We start from the raw sequence: 15,561 nt of genomic DNA on the forward strand, positions 1-15,561 counted from the left end.
CCAGAACAGAGGAAACAGAGTATTTTTCTGGTTTTTTGCCTACTACGAGGAGATCAAATTCTCATTCGGTACTTGATATCTTCCACAACTTCCTTAGCAATTGGATGCTTTACACTTTGGAGAAGAGGGCTATGTGATTTGTTTGGTCAATTATGCTTAATTGAGCTGGGAATGAGCTGATTAAAACAGGCTGTCCACGGTTGCAGAGAAACAGAGCATTTTAATTGAGCAATTAATCTTTGGTCTTTTACAATTGGACAAATTCCTCTTACATGGAGTTGATGGACACTAATGCTAAGCTAATGAATGCCTGGTTTCTCAATTTGGACAAATATTGAAGGAATTAGAGCAAATTTTCTACTGGTTTTTCTGGTTTTTCTGGTTTTTCCAAAAACAGAGAAAGGGGTTTTCAAAAATTGATATGTACACATGTCAGATGGTGTTGATACTCAACATTGAGGTTCATTAGGTGTCAATGCAAGTTGCCCATACTTGATTGCACCATTACATTGTGATTTGGAGCCTTGGAAGGCGCATCAATACAGGGTATCTCGGACTGCATGAGACAGTTCATCTTGGGGATGCATACAGGTTGATTTTCTACATCAAATTTGGTGTTTGTTGGCTACCTTGGAGTATCTGGAACATTCATTGGAGTGTGGTTGAGCTGAGGAAGGCTCATTTACAGATTTGGAGTTGTAAAGAAGGTGCACATTGAGCAGATATGTCGGATAATCCAGTTCAGATTGTTGGTGAGAAGCTGGATAGGAAGAACTTCCAGGCATGGAAGTACAGGATAAAGAGTTTCTTGAAAGGGAAAGGATTTTGGAATCTCATTACAGGTGCTGAGTCAGAGCCTGAGCTACCTCGGCAACCTACACAGCAGCAGCTTATTGCTCATAAGCAATGGTCAGAGAGAGCATTCAAAGTGCTGCATTATTTGTCTATATGTATTTCTGATGCTATGCTCATACACATACAGGATGCTGAGAATCCCAAAGATGCATGGGATACACAATAAATGCCCCCATGCCTGATGATGATTTGGTGGATATTACCTTGCGTGGTCTTGGCAAGGAATACAAATCTTTTGATACATCTATCTCAGTGAGGAGTACAGGTTTACCTGACTTCGATGAGTTGGTTTCCCTCTTGCTTGTTGAGGAAATCAAGCTCAGTGATTCATTTCTGGATGCATCTTCTAGCCATGATGATGGCAAAAATCAGGCTTTCTACTCGCAGAGAGGCTTTAGAGGCAGGGGGAGATTCACATCACGTGGACGTTGTGGTAATGGTCGTGGATGGCAGGATAGGCCTCCACAACAGAATTTTCAGCCTTCATATGGTGCTCGAGGTGCTCGTGGATATGCACCTCAAAGAGGCAGAGGTAACCCCCGTGGAAGAGGACGTTGGCAAGGCCAACAAAATTCTATGCAAGATGTTGAATGTCATTATTGTGGGAAATATGGTCATATGGCGAGAGATTGTTTCCGCAAACAGAATGATTTGAGAGGGGGAAGAGCACAACGTGGTGGTTATTATGGTGGAAACTATGCACAACATGGTGGTAACTATGCATCAAGTAGCAATGATGGAACTGCAAATCATTTGTTTGCCATGAAGCATGTTGTGGGTTCTATGACAACAAATGCTGAGAATGATGATACATGGTATATGGACTCAGGAGCATCAAACCATATGACATGTCATGGAGAATGGTTTGAGCATATGAAGCCTATGGATGTAAAAGGCTATGTGGAAACATGTGATGATACCCAGCATGTCATTACACATGTTGGAAGTGTACCATTGGTCATGCACAATGGTCAAACAAAATCTATGTCTGATGTGTTGTATGTGCCTTCGATCACAAAGAGCTTGGCCTCAGTTGGTCAAATGGTGGAACAAGGATTACAGGTTTGCTTCAACGAGCATGGTTGCTTCGTTGAGGACTTTAAACATGGATGTAGAGTGATTGCAAAAGGAAAGAAAGAAGGCAGATTGTTTAAGCTGGATGCTGGAATTCCTGAGCTAAAATCAGCCATGTTCTCAAAGAGCAGGAATGTGGTATAGGACATTGATATGTGGCACAAGAGGATTGGACATGTCAATATACAGAGATTAAAGAACATGCAAACAAGAGGCATTGTTAGTGGATTGCCTAGGTTCAAATATGATGGACATATGCATGTTTGTGAAGCCTGTCAGTTTGGAAAGCAGGCAAGGTTGAGGTTTCCTAGAGAAGGAAATATGAGTAGCATGCCACTTGAGATCGTACATAGTGATGTATGGGGTCCTGCACAAAACCCATCTATCAAAGGCAGTTTATACTATGTGACATTTATTAATGATTTTAGCAGGATGACATGGATATACTTTCTGAGAGAGAAGAGTGAAGTGTTGGAAAAGTTCATGGATTTCAAAGCTTTTGCAGAAAAGCAATATGGCTGTTGGATTAAATGTCTGAGGACAGATGGAGGTGGCGAATACACCTCAAAAGCTTTTGAGCATTTCTTGAGGAAGCATGGAATAAGAAGACAGTTGACTTGCAGGTATACACCTCAGCAGAATGGTGTGGCTGAGAGAAAGAATAGAGTCATATGTGAAGTGGCAAGGGCAATGCTCAATGAAAAGAGCATGCCAGATTACTATTGGGCAGAAGCATGTGCTACTGCAGTGTATATATTGAACAAAACACCTACAGCAGCCATTCATGGAAGCACGCCAGAGATGCAGCTTACAGGTTACAGGCCTGACATTGGACATCTTAAAGTTTTTGGATGCATAGCTTATGTACATGTGCCTGATGAAAGAAGAAGGAAGTTGGATCCTAAAGCAGAGAAATGTGTATTTGTTGGATATGCACAGGATCAAAAGGCATACAAATGTTATAACCCTCAAACTAGACAAGTGGTCATCTCACGAGATGTGGTGTTTGATGAGCTTGCTAGTTGGTACAAAGCAAAAGATGAGGGAGTCATTGAGTCACTTGAGGCAGATGTGCCTGTGAACTTGCCATCACAAGCAAGTTCTAGTTCTACTACTATGTCTAGGCCAGCAGCAGCAGAAGCTGAGAGCAGCAGTGTACGTCCATGGTCAGGACGTTTGAGGCATGAGAGTGTAAGCACTGGGAGTAGTGCTATGGATAAAGGAAAGAAGAAAGTCGAAGGAATTGGAATCACAGGTTATGAGTCATCTAGTTCAGAGAGTTTGGATGAGGAGCTAGGCATACCTGTTTTACGCACACCTGGTGCTAGGCAGGACAGATATGTGCCACCACATGCTAGAGTTACAGGTGTACAGAGTGACCCGCATGCATTGCGGAGATCCCAGAGAGTCAGATATCCTGTTGTTGACAGATTGACATATAGAGATTTTGCTATGCACTATGCATACATGACATCTATGGTGAAGCATGTGGAACCTACATGCTATACAGAGGCTATTGGAGAGCATGTATGGGAGAAAGCAATGGATGTTGAGATGGATGCATTGGTCCATAATGATACATGGGATTTGGTTGCATTACCAAAGGACAAGAATGTTATTGGATGTAAATGGGTTTACAAAGTGAAGTGCAAATCTGATGGTTCTATTGAGAGACATAAAGCAAGATTGGTAGCAAAGGGTTATGCACAAACCCAAGGATTGGATTATGACGAGACGTTTAGTCCAGTGGCTAAGATGGGCACAGTAAGAGCAATCATTGCTATGGCTACAGCTAATGGCTGGGAAATGCATCAGATGGATGTCAAGAATGCATTTCTAAATGGAGATCTACAAGAGGAAGTGTACATGGCACAGCCAGAAGGGTATGTACACCCTAGATATCCCACTCACGTATGCAGGTTGAAAAAGGCATTATATGGTCTGAACCAAGCACCACGTGCTTGGAGTGATAAGATGAGCAGATATCTTATCTCACTTGGTTTTCAGATTTCTACAGCACATTCTTCACTCTATGTGAAGAAGACAGAGCATGGGATTGTTTTTCTCGTCATCTATGTGGATGACTTGATTATCACAGGTGATCATGGTGCAGATGTGATGCATGTCAAGAAAGAATTGAGTGGGAAATTTGACATGAAAGATCTTGGTGAGTTGAGATACTTCCTTGGAATTGAAGTGGTGAAAGATCATGCAGGTACTTGGTTAGTACAGCGCCAATATGCATTAGATATGTTGGCAAAGTATGGCATGACAGGGTGTAAGCCTATGAGTACACCATTGGAGCAAAATGTGAAGTTGCGGGCTGATTATGGCGAGGAATTAGATGATCCATCGATGTACAGGAAGATGGTTGTTGGTAGTCTCATATACATGACTATCACATACCCGGATTTGAGTTATGCGGTGGGGCTAGTGAGCCAGTTTATGCAGAGCCCCAAGAAACCACATTTGGATGCAGTGAGACGCATCATGAGATATGTGAAGACCACAGCACATTATGGTTTATTTTATGAGAGTGGTAAAAGCTTGGACATACATGGCTACACAGATGCTGATTGGGCAGGTAGCGCATATGACAGGAGGTCTACTAGTGGATATGCTTTTACACTTGGAAGTGCCGTGGTGAGTTGGAGTAGGGGGTGAGGGTGAGCTTGGAGAGAGTGAGGGGGAGGTGGGGCTCACAGGGGAGTGGGGGGGCTGTGAGGTGAGAGAGGGGGAGACGGGTGAGCTCCGCGAGGGGGGGGGAGTGAAGGGTGGGTGGTGAAGAGAGGGGGGGCGGTGAGTGAGAGAGGGGGAGGGGGGTTTGCAGGGGAGGGGGTCGGGGGTCTGCAGGGGAGTGGGGTCGGTGAGTGAGAGAGGGGGAGGCGGGTGAGCTGGGGGGGAGTGAAGGGTGGGGTCGGGTAATCGCGACGGCGGCGAGGGGGGGTTGATGGTGAGGAAGAGGGGGTGTGGGGCACATGAGAGAAAAAGGGGGGTTGCACCTAAGAGAGAGGGAGAGGGGGGGTGGCAAAGGAGGAGAGAAGAGAGGAGTCGTAGGGAGGGAGAGGGTGGGGTCGACGCACGAGAGAGTGAGGGGGACCAAGGGGGTGCTGCACATGAGAGAGAGAGAGGGGAGGGGCTGGACGGTGAGCGATGGTGAGAGGGAGAGGGTGGGGTCACACGAGAGGGGTCGGTGAGTGAGAAAGGGGGGGTTGGTCAGCTACGCACGGGGGGGAAAGAGAATGGGTGAGAGTGAGGGAGATTGGGGGGGAGGAGAGAGGGGGTCGGTGGGGTGGGGTATTGACGAGTGAGGGTGATGCGAGGGGGGGGAGCGAAGAGAGGGGGGCGGTGAGGAGCGAAGAGAGGGGGGCGGTGAGTGAGAGAGGGGGAGGGGGGTCAAGGGAGACAGGTGGGGTGGTGAAGGGGGAGAGAAGAGAGGGGGAGTGGGGTGAGAGGTAAGGGGGGGTTGGTCAGTGGGGTGAGGGAGTGAGGGGGTGGTCAGTGTGGGAGTGAAGAGAGAGAAATGGTTGGTGGGGTGAGTGAGAGAGAGACAGAGAGAGAGAGGGAGAGAGGGAGTGGACGGTGGGGGGGTAGAGAGAGAAGTTTTACGACTTTTTTTTGTTAGTATTTGGAAAAAATACTAAGGGGGGATTTTTTTTTGTTTTTAGTGGAATTCTATGAGTGCAATTGGCTAGATTTGTCCATGGGAGATCCTTGTAGGTCCATGCAAACACATCTTGGTGTTCTCTGAAAAAGTTGGTGCTTCTTTGAAAAGTGGAAGGGTCCTCCTAGACCCAAGATGCCACTAAGATGGGGTGTGGCTCCTCTACTATGCTTAGGTTCAGCTTTCTCACTTCCTCGTGTGGTAAGTGGTGGGTGGAAGAGGAGCGATGCCGAGTGCTGCTTGATGGAGGAGAGATAAGGGGTCATGGGCTGGGGTGATGTCCAGAGGGAAGTCACCAATACGTTCCTCTGTCCAGCTAGTGGGCATGTCTTCTACTGGCAAGGCTTCCTCCCGAGTCTTGAGGTGCTCTGCTTGCCGCGCTGCTTTTGCGAGTGCGTTTAGGAGGGGTTATAGGTGCCTCTGATGACTCCTCTTGAGAGACCTTCTTTCTAGGTTGTCGAGAAAACTCTGGCTCCCCTAGAACTATGACCTCTATCTCTTCCTTTTGAGGCACTGGTGCGGACTTGGAGGCCATAGTGATCAAAGATTCTGTCCAATCCCGTACTGATGAGAGCTCTTCTGCTTGGGACACCTCTTGAATGGGGTCTAGGGTCCAACTCCACTATCTCCACCGTATTGCACTGGAACCCCTCATAAGAATTTAACCAATTCCACCATAGAGGTTTTTTCGCCTCTCCTTATAAGCCAAATGGTTCCCAGGCCTCATCCATTGGGAATCCTTGCCATTCCTCTTGCTCTTCCTTGTCATTGGTTCCCTCCTCCTGAATGGGAGTCATTTCATGCAAGGCAGTGTCCCTTGCACTCTCATCACGACCTTTTTCCAAGGGCAAGGTCACTGTCCCCCCCGGGTTAGGGATATGCAAGTTATCTCGGCCCTAATCATGGATCACTTGAGCTTCCCTCAACCAAGGCCCTAATCATGGATCACTTGAGCTTCCCTCAACCAAGGCCTTCCGATGAACAAGCTGTAGGCCCCTCTAGCTGGTGGGAGGTCTAATATCACAAAATTCATTTCAAATACTAATCCCTCAAAAGTGATTGGAACTTGCCTGACTAGTCCGAAGGGCATCACTTCTCTTTGGTTTGCCACTCGGATGGTGAAGGGAGCTGGCTTGGTAATTCGGAGACCCAAGACTTGCCTAGTAGCTTCAAGCATGATGTTAACACCAGAACCACCATCCATGGACCCTACAATTTGAGTTCCTCCCATGGAGATTGTCACCCTCGGGTTTCGGTGATCAGCCACTCCTGGGGCAGTGAGGCATACCCTTGCTTGCTGTGCCTGTGTTGTCACCCACTACTACTAGATGTGGCTTCACCCCTAGTTGCCTTTGAATCCATCCAATGCTAGAACAAGCCTAGCAGTTGCTCACCTATTTCTTGCCTCAAACCGCATAATTGAGGAAGGGTGATTTTCACCTTTGCTCTTGCCAACACTTCCTCCCAACTTAAATTACTAACCTTGGGTTGGGTAGACCTGTCATCCATCTTTGAAGGTGTGGTGGTTGGGGGAATGACCAAGGTTGGAGCTGCTTCATTCTCCATGGGTGGTGTTTGAGTGAATTCCTCCACAATCTTGTTCCACAATGGATGGGTAAACTGCACCATCAAGAGGAGGAGTTGGTGTCTTTGGGGCTCCTTTGGACCGGGTGATGACCGCCACTATTGAGTGCCAGCAGTGGGAGGTGGCACCATTGCCACTATTGGAGTGTCAACCTTGGGAGATGGCACCACAACTTCCACCATGTTAACCAGTGGGGTTTTAGGACAATCCCATGTGTAGTGGTCTCGGCTATCCGGGCAATGGAGGCATGGGGTGTTATGGGCTACCACACCTCTAAGAGGGAACTCAATGCATTCACCTAACGGATGAGCAATAGAACTCAATGCATTCACCTAACGTAGGGCACTTACCAATGCTTCGAACTTGAGTCTCTTGAGGCCTCCAAGCTCACTTGTTAAGATCCAAACCTCCAAGCTTCACCTCCACGCTATCACCGTAGAGTCGCTCACACCGTTGCATACGGCAATCACTCTCTCTCACTCTCCTAAGCAAGAATGAATCATGCAAGCATAGAAGAGGCACAAATGCTAGAATGCTCTCTCTTAATCTCTCTCAAGATACAAAGAAGAGCTCTCAATAGCACAAAGGGGGATTGTGTCTTTTCATTATATGAGAAAATGCCTTATATACATTTGGCCCTTATTCACAATTGGGCACCCAAAACTTACTTACCTAGGCCTTGGGTGGCCAATATCTCATAATGTATAACTTTTATAGTGCCTTTTCATGACACTTATTAATGTCCTCAATTGGAGGATCATACTTGTTAATCCAAAATGGGATTAACATCTCCCCCTACCTATGTAGGTTATGTCCGGTAGAACCGAGGTCTAAAGACCTGGTCACCGAACTCATGACGGTAGAAGTTTTGATGTGACTTAAGCTTTCTGAGGGTTCTTTTGAATGCTGAGTGTGAACGCTAGAATCCTGTGTCAGGCCACCATGTCTTTGAACGTGACATGCATGTATGCCGAAAGACACCGTAGACGATGGTAATATAGCATTATACCTCGATCAGATGGGCCTTGATTCATGTGTCTAATTGCTGTTGCTGAGCTTCATATCCATCATAGGGATCTTTGGGTTGATCAATCAAGATCACGAGCAATTTCAAAAATTGAACGCTGGCCACGATTGCTGGGTCTGAGATACGGTGCCATGCCTGTATCCAAGTGAGCATCTATTTTCTTTGCTCTCGTATGTCTAAGGTTGCTGGCATGAAGACTAGGAAATTGTAATAGACATGGGAGTCGCGTTGCTTGGCCTCTTGAAACTCCAGTGGAGTCCATATTCTCTTTAATGGCATGTATAATGGGTTAACTCGTTGAGTTAGTGGCACGCACATATTGGTGATGTCTTGTTGAGAGAGAATCAGCATTGAGATCTCCTCATGTACTTGCTATCCAGAAATTACATCAAGCATCTCATCCACTTCAACAGCCACAATGTGTGCATAAATACCCGCAGTCATACTCTATGAAATGACCAAAAGATTCAGTGAGCGGGTAACCTCTTTTATTAATCTTGATATCCAAATATTTTAATATGAGCTGAAGCTTTCCTTCCCCATTCAAACATGAAATGTAGCCAAGAATGGATACCACCAATTGAATCATTTCTATCGTGCTTAGCTCAACAAACTTGCCCTTGTGATTGACCCTTTGGGCATGCATGTGGACAAGGCCCATCAACACCATGATCTCATCTAGACTAATATCCTCATCAATTTGCAAAATACTTTGAGATACTTTCATGAAATATTTATCCAATATTTGCACAAAACTCTCTATACTTTCCTTCTCTTTGATGTTGGGAATGAAGAAGGAAAGGTACCAATATTTCTCCATATAGCTAGATAGAGAGTCCTCATGTGAGAATACCATGCATCGATCTCTAAAGCAATTTTGCTCATGAGTGGTCGCAAAGTATTGCACAACATCATATGCCAAATTCTTCCAATCCCAATCATAGTTGTGCATTTCCTTCAACCACCAAGATCTAGCTCTTCCTTTCAAACGAGAAGTCACTTTCCGCTTAAGCGATTAATCTCGTTTAAGCGACGTTAAATAACTTTTTAAAAATTTCGTCGCTTATGCGACGTAAATGCATTGCTACAGGAGTCGCTACTAGGCTCGACACGTCGCTTAAGCGATGCTTTTGCGTCGCTTCTATCGGTCGCTACGAGCCCATGGACTAGTAGTGCAATGGCTTCTCGTCATAATGGGGGCCGTACAAATGTGCACCACACATCAATGTGAGATACATGCTAAGGGGCGGGTATTGAACATATACTAACAATTCATGACTCTAGTCTCTTTCTCCATATTCCCTATGCTCCTTATTCGGTAATTAAGGCCTATGCACACCCTAGTGCCACCACGAGCATGTAATTTAGTACTTTTACATGTTTCCATGAAGCTACAAGCTGAAAATAAGTTTTTGTCATGCTTTTAGGTTGTTTCGGTCATGGGGCATTAGAAACCCATCTTTGGTCCATGTCGACCATCAATCCATCTTTAATCAACATATTTAGCCTTGGAAATGGTGCTTTACACCATGTGGGGACCCAATCATGGACACCCATCCATGGATTAAAGGTTTCCCATGAGCCTAATCTCTTTGCTAAGGCTTTGTAAATTACACCCATCACTCCTATGCTAATCCATGTATTCTTAGTATCATGCATATGACTATAGCATTGACCTTTGACTTTCATTAACTCCCATTAACTCGATCAAAGAATTGACGAGGTTAAAAATTTGAAACATTCAAATGATTTGACAAAAGAGAGTGTGAATCTTTATTGGGTTCATACATCGTGTGTTCACTATCATTAAGAGCACCGCTATGTGACCTATTTCCATTAAAAGAAAATTAGTGTTCCTAGCTGAGGTTTTTTTTTTAACACCGACAGCCCAATGTTCCTAAAAACCTCCTTTGATTTGTATTAATTCTTATAAGTGTTGCATTGCAATTATATCATAACTTAAAAATTAAAGAATGTTTAAGTTCTGATATATCAGAACTTATAAGTGTTGCATTGCAATTATACCAAAACTTATAAGTGTTGCATTGAAATTATATCAAAACTTAAAAATTAAAGAATTTTTTTAATAATTATAGCAATGCTTCATAATAACAAAAAATCAAATGTGAATGCAAATGATGATGCACACCAATGTCAAAACCGAGATGTGATTCTATTTCACCTCATTTATTCCTAAAAAGATTGAGTGTTAAAAAAATGATTAATGAATTATGTATTGCCCGTATCTTTTACAAGCTTCTAAAATGTTATAGTCGCAAGATATTGTTTAGTTCTTTAAAATCATAGTAACCACCCTCTATCTTGTTAAAGACTCTTTGTTTAGGTAACTTGTAAGCGAGAAGGTTTAACCATCTCTTAAATAGGACCACATGTGCATGTTACATGTGGTAGAAGCCATTAAAAATGTTATAAGCCTTTAAATTAAGCTAATGAAAATAATAAAATAAGTAATTATTTTCTTGGAAGAAACTACCCAAAAAAAATCATAAGTTGCTAGATATTGTAAGCAATTGACCACATTTTCATGATAATTAACAAATGAGAGTCCTAAAGATAAGCTATACTTGATTATGTCTTATGACTTATATTATGTCTAACGTCCAAGTAATCTTGAATTGATAGATTGATGTACAGCCTTTCTTTTAGGCCATTTATACTTGATTGTGTCTTATGACTTATATTGTGTCTAACGTCCAAGTAATCTTCAATTGATAGATTCTTTTAGGCCATTTATATTGATTGCTTTACCCAATGATGTATTTGTTTTAACAACAAGATCATTGTTTATGTATTGTGATGGCTTGTTATCAAGAGCAAATTGTCAATATTAATTTATGTTTTTTTCTTTTTGAGGAAGGAGAAATACACACACACTCTTTCACCCCTATGGAGTGAGGGGAGGGGTGGGCCCTAGTTGAACTTATTAATCAATATTAGTTAGCACATACATAAAATGGAATGGCCAAAGTTCTTTGTCATGCGAATGATAACATTTCATAACTACTTAACATGACAAATTAAATATGCAAACTTCAAAGCCTCTTTCTTTCTTTCTTCTAGATAAGTACATCCCTAAATATATATTCTTGTATGCTTAGATATAAACAATATTCTCGTGAGATTAGCTATAAGTAACCATGCCAAGTGTTTTATTCAACTTGAAGTGGCATACTTGTGCCCTTACCATAGCTTCATATTCTACATCATACTTGTGCCCTTACCATAGCTTCATATTCTACATCATCATCAATTTTCAAGTCCAAAAATGATTGTAATGGAGTTCAACAACTGAAAGCAATGGAACAATGAATTACATTAAAGAATACTAATCTAAAACTTCAAAATTTGCTATACAAAAAATGTTTCAATTATGGAAAGAAGTACCTTCCTTATTAGTCTCAGATTCCTACTACTACATGCATTGACCTAGAGTTCAAATATTGGAGCTCATTATAAGGAGATACAACATTGGTGCATATAACATTCTCATCATGACATTTGAATGTGCATGCCATATGGGAGACTTTTCACTATTCTTGCAAATTCAAAAGGTACTTTAAGAAGGTGACATAATTGATTATATATTTGCACAAGGAATCGTTAGGTGTAGTATGACATAATTGTTTAATTTTTTCAATTTCTTTGGTGTTCTTCTCAAACTTGAATTAAGGAACAAGACATGAAATGGTGGTAGAGAAAGATGGGTGTTACAAATACCTTAGGTACATGAACTTTAAATTATTTACAAGAATTAATATTGAAATGTAATGATTGCTTAAGTCTTCCAGTAGTCTTGAACTCAATGATATATAATGGCACATATTGTATGATATCACGTCTCTCCTAAGGTGGAGTTGATAAGAAGGGCCCTTAATCTTGATGATAAGATGGGTCTTAGAAGGCCCCGTAATCTTGATTATGAAGGTATAATCAATCAGCTATAATCCTTCTTAACAAACGCCACTAGCTTTGACGAGGATTGGAAGAGCCGCCTTTTGCATGGAGCCGTTCATGGCGTGGAGGAGCGGATCTGTTTCAGATGAGAGGCCTATCCTGCTAAAGACGGTCGGAGTAGAGCCAGAGGCTCTCTAGCTCAGAGGGGAAGCGAGGGAGCGCTGTTAGAGAGCTGCCACCGATCATTGGAGAGCTGTCGGCTAGGTGATCAGCGGTGGTGGGGATGCTGGCGGCGGAAGAAGTAATGTCGAAGGCGGTTGTGTTCGTGGCAGATGGATGAGAATAATGGTGAGTACGATACTGATACTGAGGCGGCGGAGGCGTGTTGCTCAAAAGACTGGCGTTGTCGTCGAGCGGGGGGTGGTGTGATAGTAGCGAGCAGCGGGGCGGCGTAGGCGTTATATCGGCGGCGTTGGCGGCGGCGGCGGCGGCGGCGCTGGTGGGTTCGACCTTCACGTTTGCTTGGAGAGGCGCGAAGGGGGCGTTAAAGTGCTGCTGCAGAATGGCGTGGTGCATGAAGCTTTCTTCGGAGCGCAGCTGGGCCCCGCTGCCGCCATTGCTGGCTGCCGGCGCCGGCGAGTCCAGCAGCGCCGGCAGTGACGTGCCGTACACGTCGGCCCCGCTGTTGAGGTGGTTGTTCTGCCGTAGCTCCGACAGGGCCATCTTCTTCCCGCCGGCGTTCTTGTGGAAGACACGACAAACAACCCATTCATCCTACACACACATAGTCACATCATTATCAAGCAGTAATTCTCATTACTCAACAGATTAACCGGCTAAAGCATGATCTACTCTAATTAATCGGACGTTTAAACTACACGAAGTTATGCAGAATTAACCAGAAATTAGACCAAGATGGCCTTCATTCAGAAAGTTAACGGAGCCCAAAATATCCATAATCAAGAGGTTAATTAGCATTAATGACCAGAATTCCCACAATTAAGGAGGCTTCAACCCAGATAGCTTAACTAGCAATGCTCTTAATCAGAGCTTCTGAAGCACGATTAGCTAGCAATATTCTTAACCAGAGGTTTTGAACCTCCATTAGCTTGCAATTAGTGCCAATTAACACTCTTATCCACAAAAGAGGGCTCATTAACACGCGCTTAGTGCCAATTAACACTAGTAATCGAAGCTTGATTTGTAGCAATTATCTTAATAAGACTCACAACCCAAAAATCTAAGATTGAAGTATAGACACGACAGGCTCATGAGCTTGCAATTAATTAATAGGCATTAACGTTAATAGTAAGAGTTCCAGCCGACACAGAGGGGATGATTAAGGAGCTTAATTGATGTTTTGGAAGATTAGGTTAAATGAATGTAGGCAGTGATTATTTACCCTAGAATGTGAAGATGGAGGACCCTCGGCCTTGGCGGTGAAGATGGCGCCCTCGGCCCTGTACTCGTGCATGACCCAGTTCGTTTTCAAGCCTTTGGGCGCCCTACCCTTGTAGAACACGAGGGTCTTCTTCATGCCCACAACGCGCCCGCCGCCGCCCGAGCTGCCGCCGCTGCTGCTCACCACCTCCCTGTCTTTGCCTGTGGCCTTCCAGTACCCACTCTCCGTTGCCCTATTTGTCCTCATCCCTGTTGGATACTTCCTGTCCCTCGCGCTGTAGAAATACCACTCCTTCTCTCCCATGTGCGCCTTCCCTGCACACACACACACACACACACACACACACACACTCATAACCCTAATCGATCTGCTCGTTAATTAACGTAATCCTATCCATAACAATGGCTCAATTCAACTACAATTAATCATCAATATACTCCTTAATCCTATCCATATCAATGGCTCAAATTCAAATCTCGTTAATCCTCCTTAATCCTATCCCACAATACCCATGGCGCACCACCACTTACCCCCAATTAACGATCCTGCTGATTACTTTATACATACCAAAACCCTAATCAGTCAAGTGAATACCCTAATCTTAGGCACACCCAGTAACTAATCTCACATGTTTCAATCCTAACTACATCCTAACCCAATTACTGAATAATATATTACATAATTTATACATATATCAAAAACCCTGATCAATCAACTAACAATGGCTGATCAATTCCATTATAATTAATCATCAATTTATACTCTTCAACCCTATGATCCCACAATGCCCAGTATCCACCTTCAATAATTTATCCTCCATCAGCATTCACATATCCCCATTATAGCACAAAACCAAAACCCTAATCATTCAATCAATCAAATACGCTAATCTTAGGCACAACTATTAAAACCCCATCGATTAATCTCAGACGCCTCAATTCCAGCTACATATTAACCCATCGAGTGGGCATTAATTCGAATCTGTTTTAGCCTAATAGTTCGACAAAATCAAAGAATCAAATTACCAGGTAATTCCCATGGTTCCGACTTATTGAGGTCAGCTTCTGCAACTGCGCGGCTCGTGAAGTTGGCATTCTGAAGTTTCTTTGCAAGGTAGTATGTGATCAGTTCCTCGTCACTTGGGTGAAACCTAAATCCAGGGGGCAAACACGGATCATAGTTTCCATAATCATTCATGAGGCTACTTGATGTGCAGGCCGGCCAACCCTCCATTGCTAATCCCAATGCCCTCAAACAGTGTACAAGGAAGTAATTAATTTCTCTTATACTAAGATCTACAACTATGGTCTAAATTGATGTCTGCTCTTATCCTAAGGTGGACTATTATACCTTCTAAGGTCTAGATTCAAGTCTTTCTCTTTTCTAAGGTCTATGTACTAAAGGTCTCAACTTTCAATCCTATGATTAGAATGCAACAAATTTACTCAGAGAAGTTGCTTCCGTGCAGTGATGGAGCCTTAGGAGGAGCCCTAAAAACTATAATTTATTCGCCACATCAAGGTGGAATGGAATTGTTCATCTTCTGGCAGCGTGTAAAGCAGTGGAGATTGGAAAGAAGACGGGGAGAATTTATACACACGTGCGAGGGAGGGGCGAATTAAGAAAGAGGACAAGCTCGGACTGCCAAAAGAGAAAACCACACGTGGTGATGGATGTGAAAGGGAGGGTATGGTAAAAAGGTGGGCGATTTTTTACAGTTCAACAGAGCTGGGCAGGTATCAGATAAAAAGGGAGAGGAGAAGGCAAGAGGAATAAATGGGAAAAACGAGGGGGAGGGAGAGTGTGTGTGTGTGTATAATTGTGTGTGTTTTTGTGTGTGTGTGTGTGTGTGTGTGTGTGTGTGTGTGTGTGTGTAATATTGTGTTTTGCTGTCACAAGCACCCGCTCTGGTCTTGTGGGCGGTTGTAAGTCTTGATCGACCAGAATTTCTCGCAAAACCACAGTTGTGTATAACCGCCCCCACCCACACACAAGCAAGCTCAATGCTGAAGCCCCTGGCGCACACTTGTTGGATGACC

At 43.7% G+C, this 15,561-nt stretch overlaps 1 protein-coding gene across 1 annotated transcript; it reads right to left on the minus strand.

Annotated features, from left to right (window-relative positions):
* Nucleotides 1-11,981: 11,981 nt before the first annotated feature.
* On the minus strand, nt 11,982-15,329 carry LOC147613003 (NAC domain-containing protein 4-like). The gene is made up of 3 exons (XM_086782304.1): nt 14,548-15,329; nt 13,523-13,836; nt 11,982-12,894 (listed from the first exon to the last, which is right to left on the minus strand). The coding sequence occupies exons 1-3, from the start codon at nt 14,753-14,755 to the stop codon at nt 12,283-12,285; spliced, it is 1,134 nt and encodes a 377-aa protein (XP_086638430.1). The 5' UTR covers nt 14,756-15,329; the 3' UTR covers nt 11,982-12,282.
* Between the last annotated feature and the right edge of the window lie 232 nt (nt 15,330-15,561).

This window comes from Cibotium barometz, chromosome 44 (genome assembly GCF_041138505.1).
Source record: "Cibotium barometz isolate CiBa-2024 chromosome 44, ASM4113850v1, whole genome shotgun sequence".
NCBI lineage: Eukaryota > Viridiplantae > Streptophyta > Polypodiopsida > Cyatheales > Cibotiaceae > Cibotium > Cibotium barometz.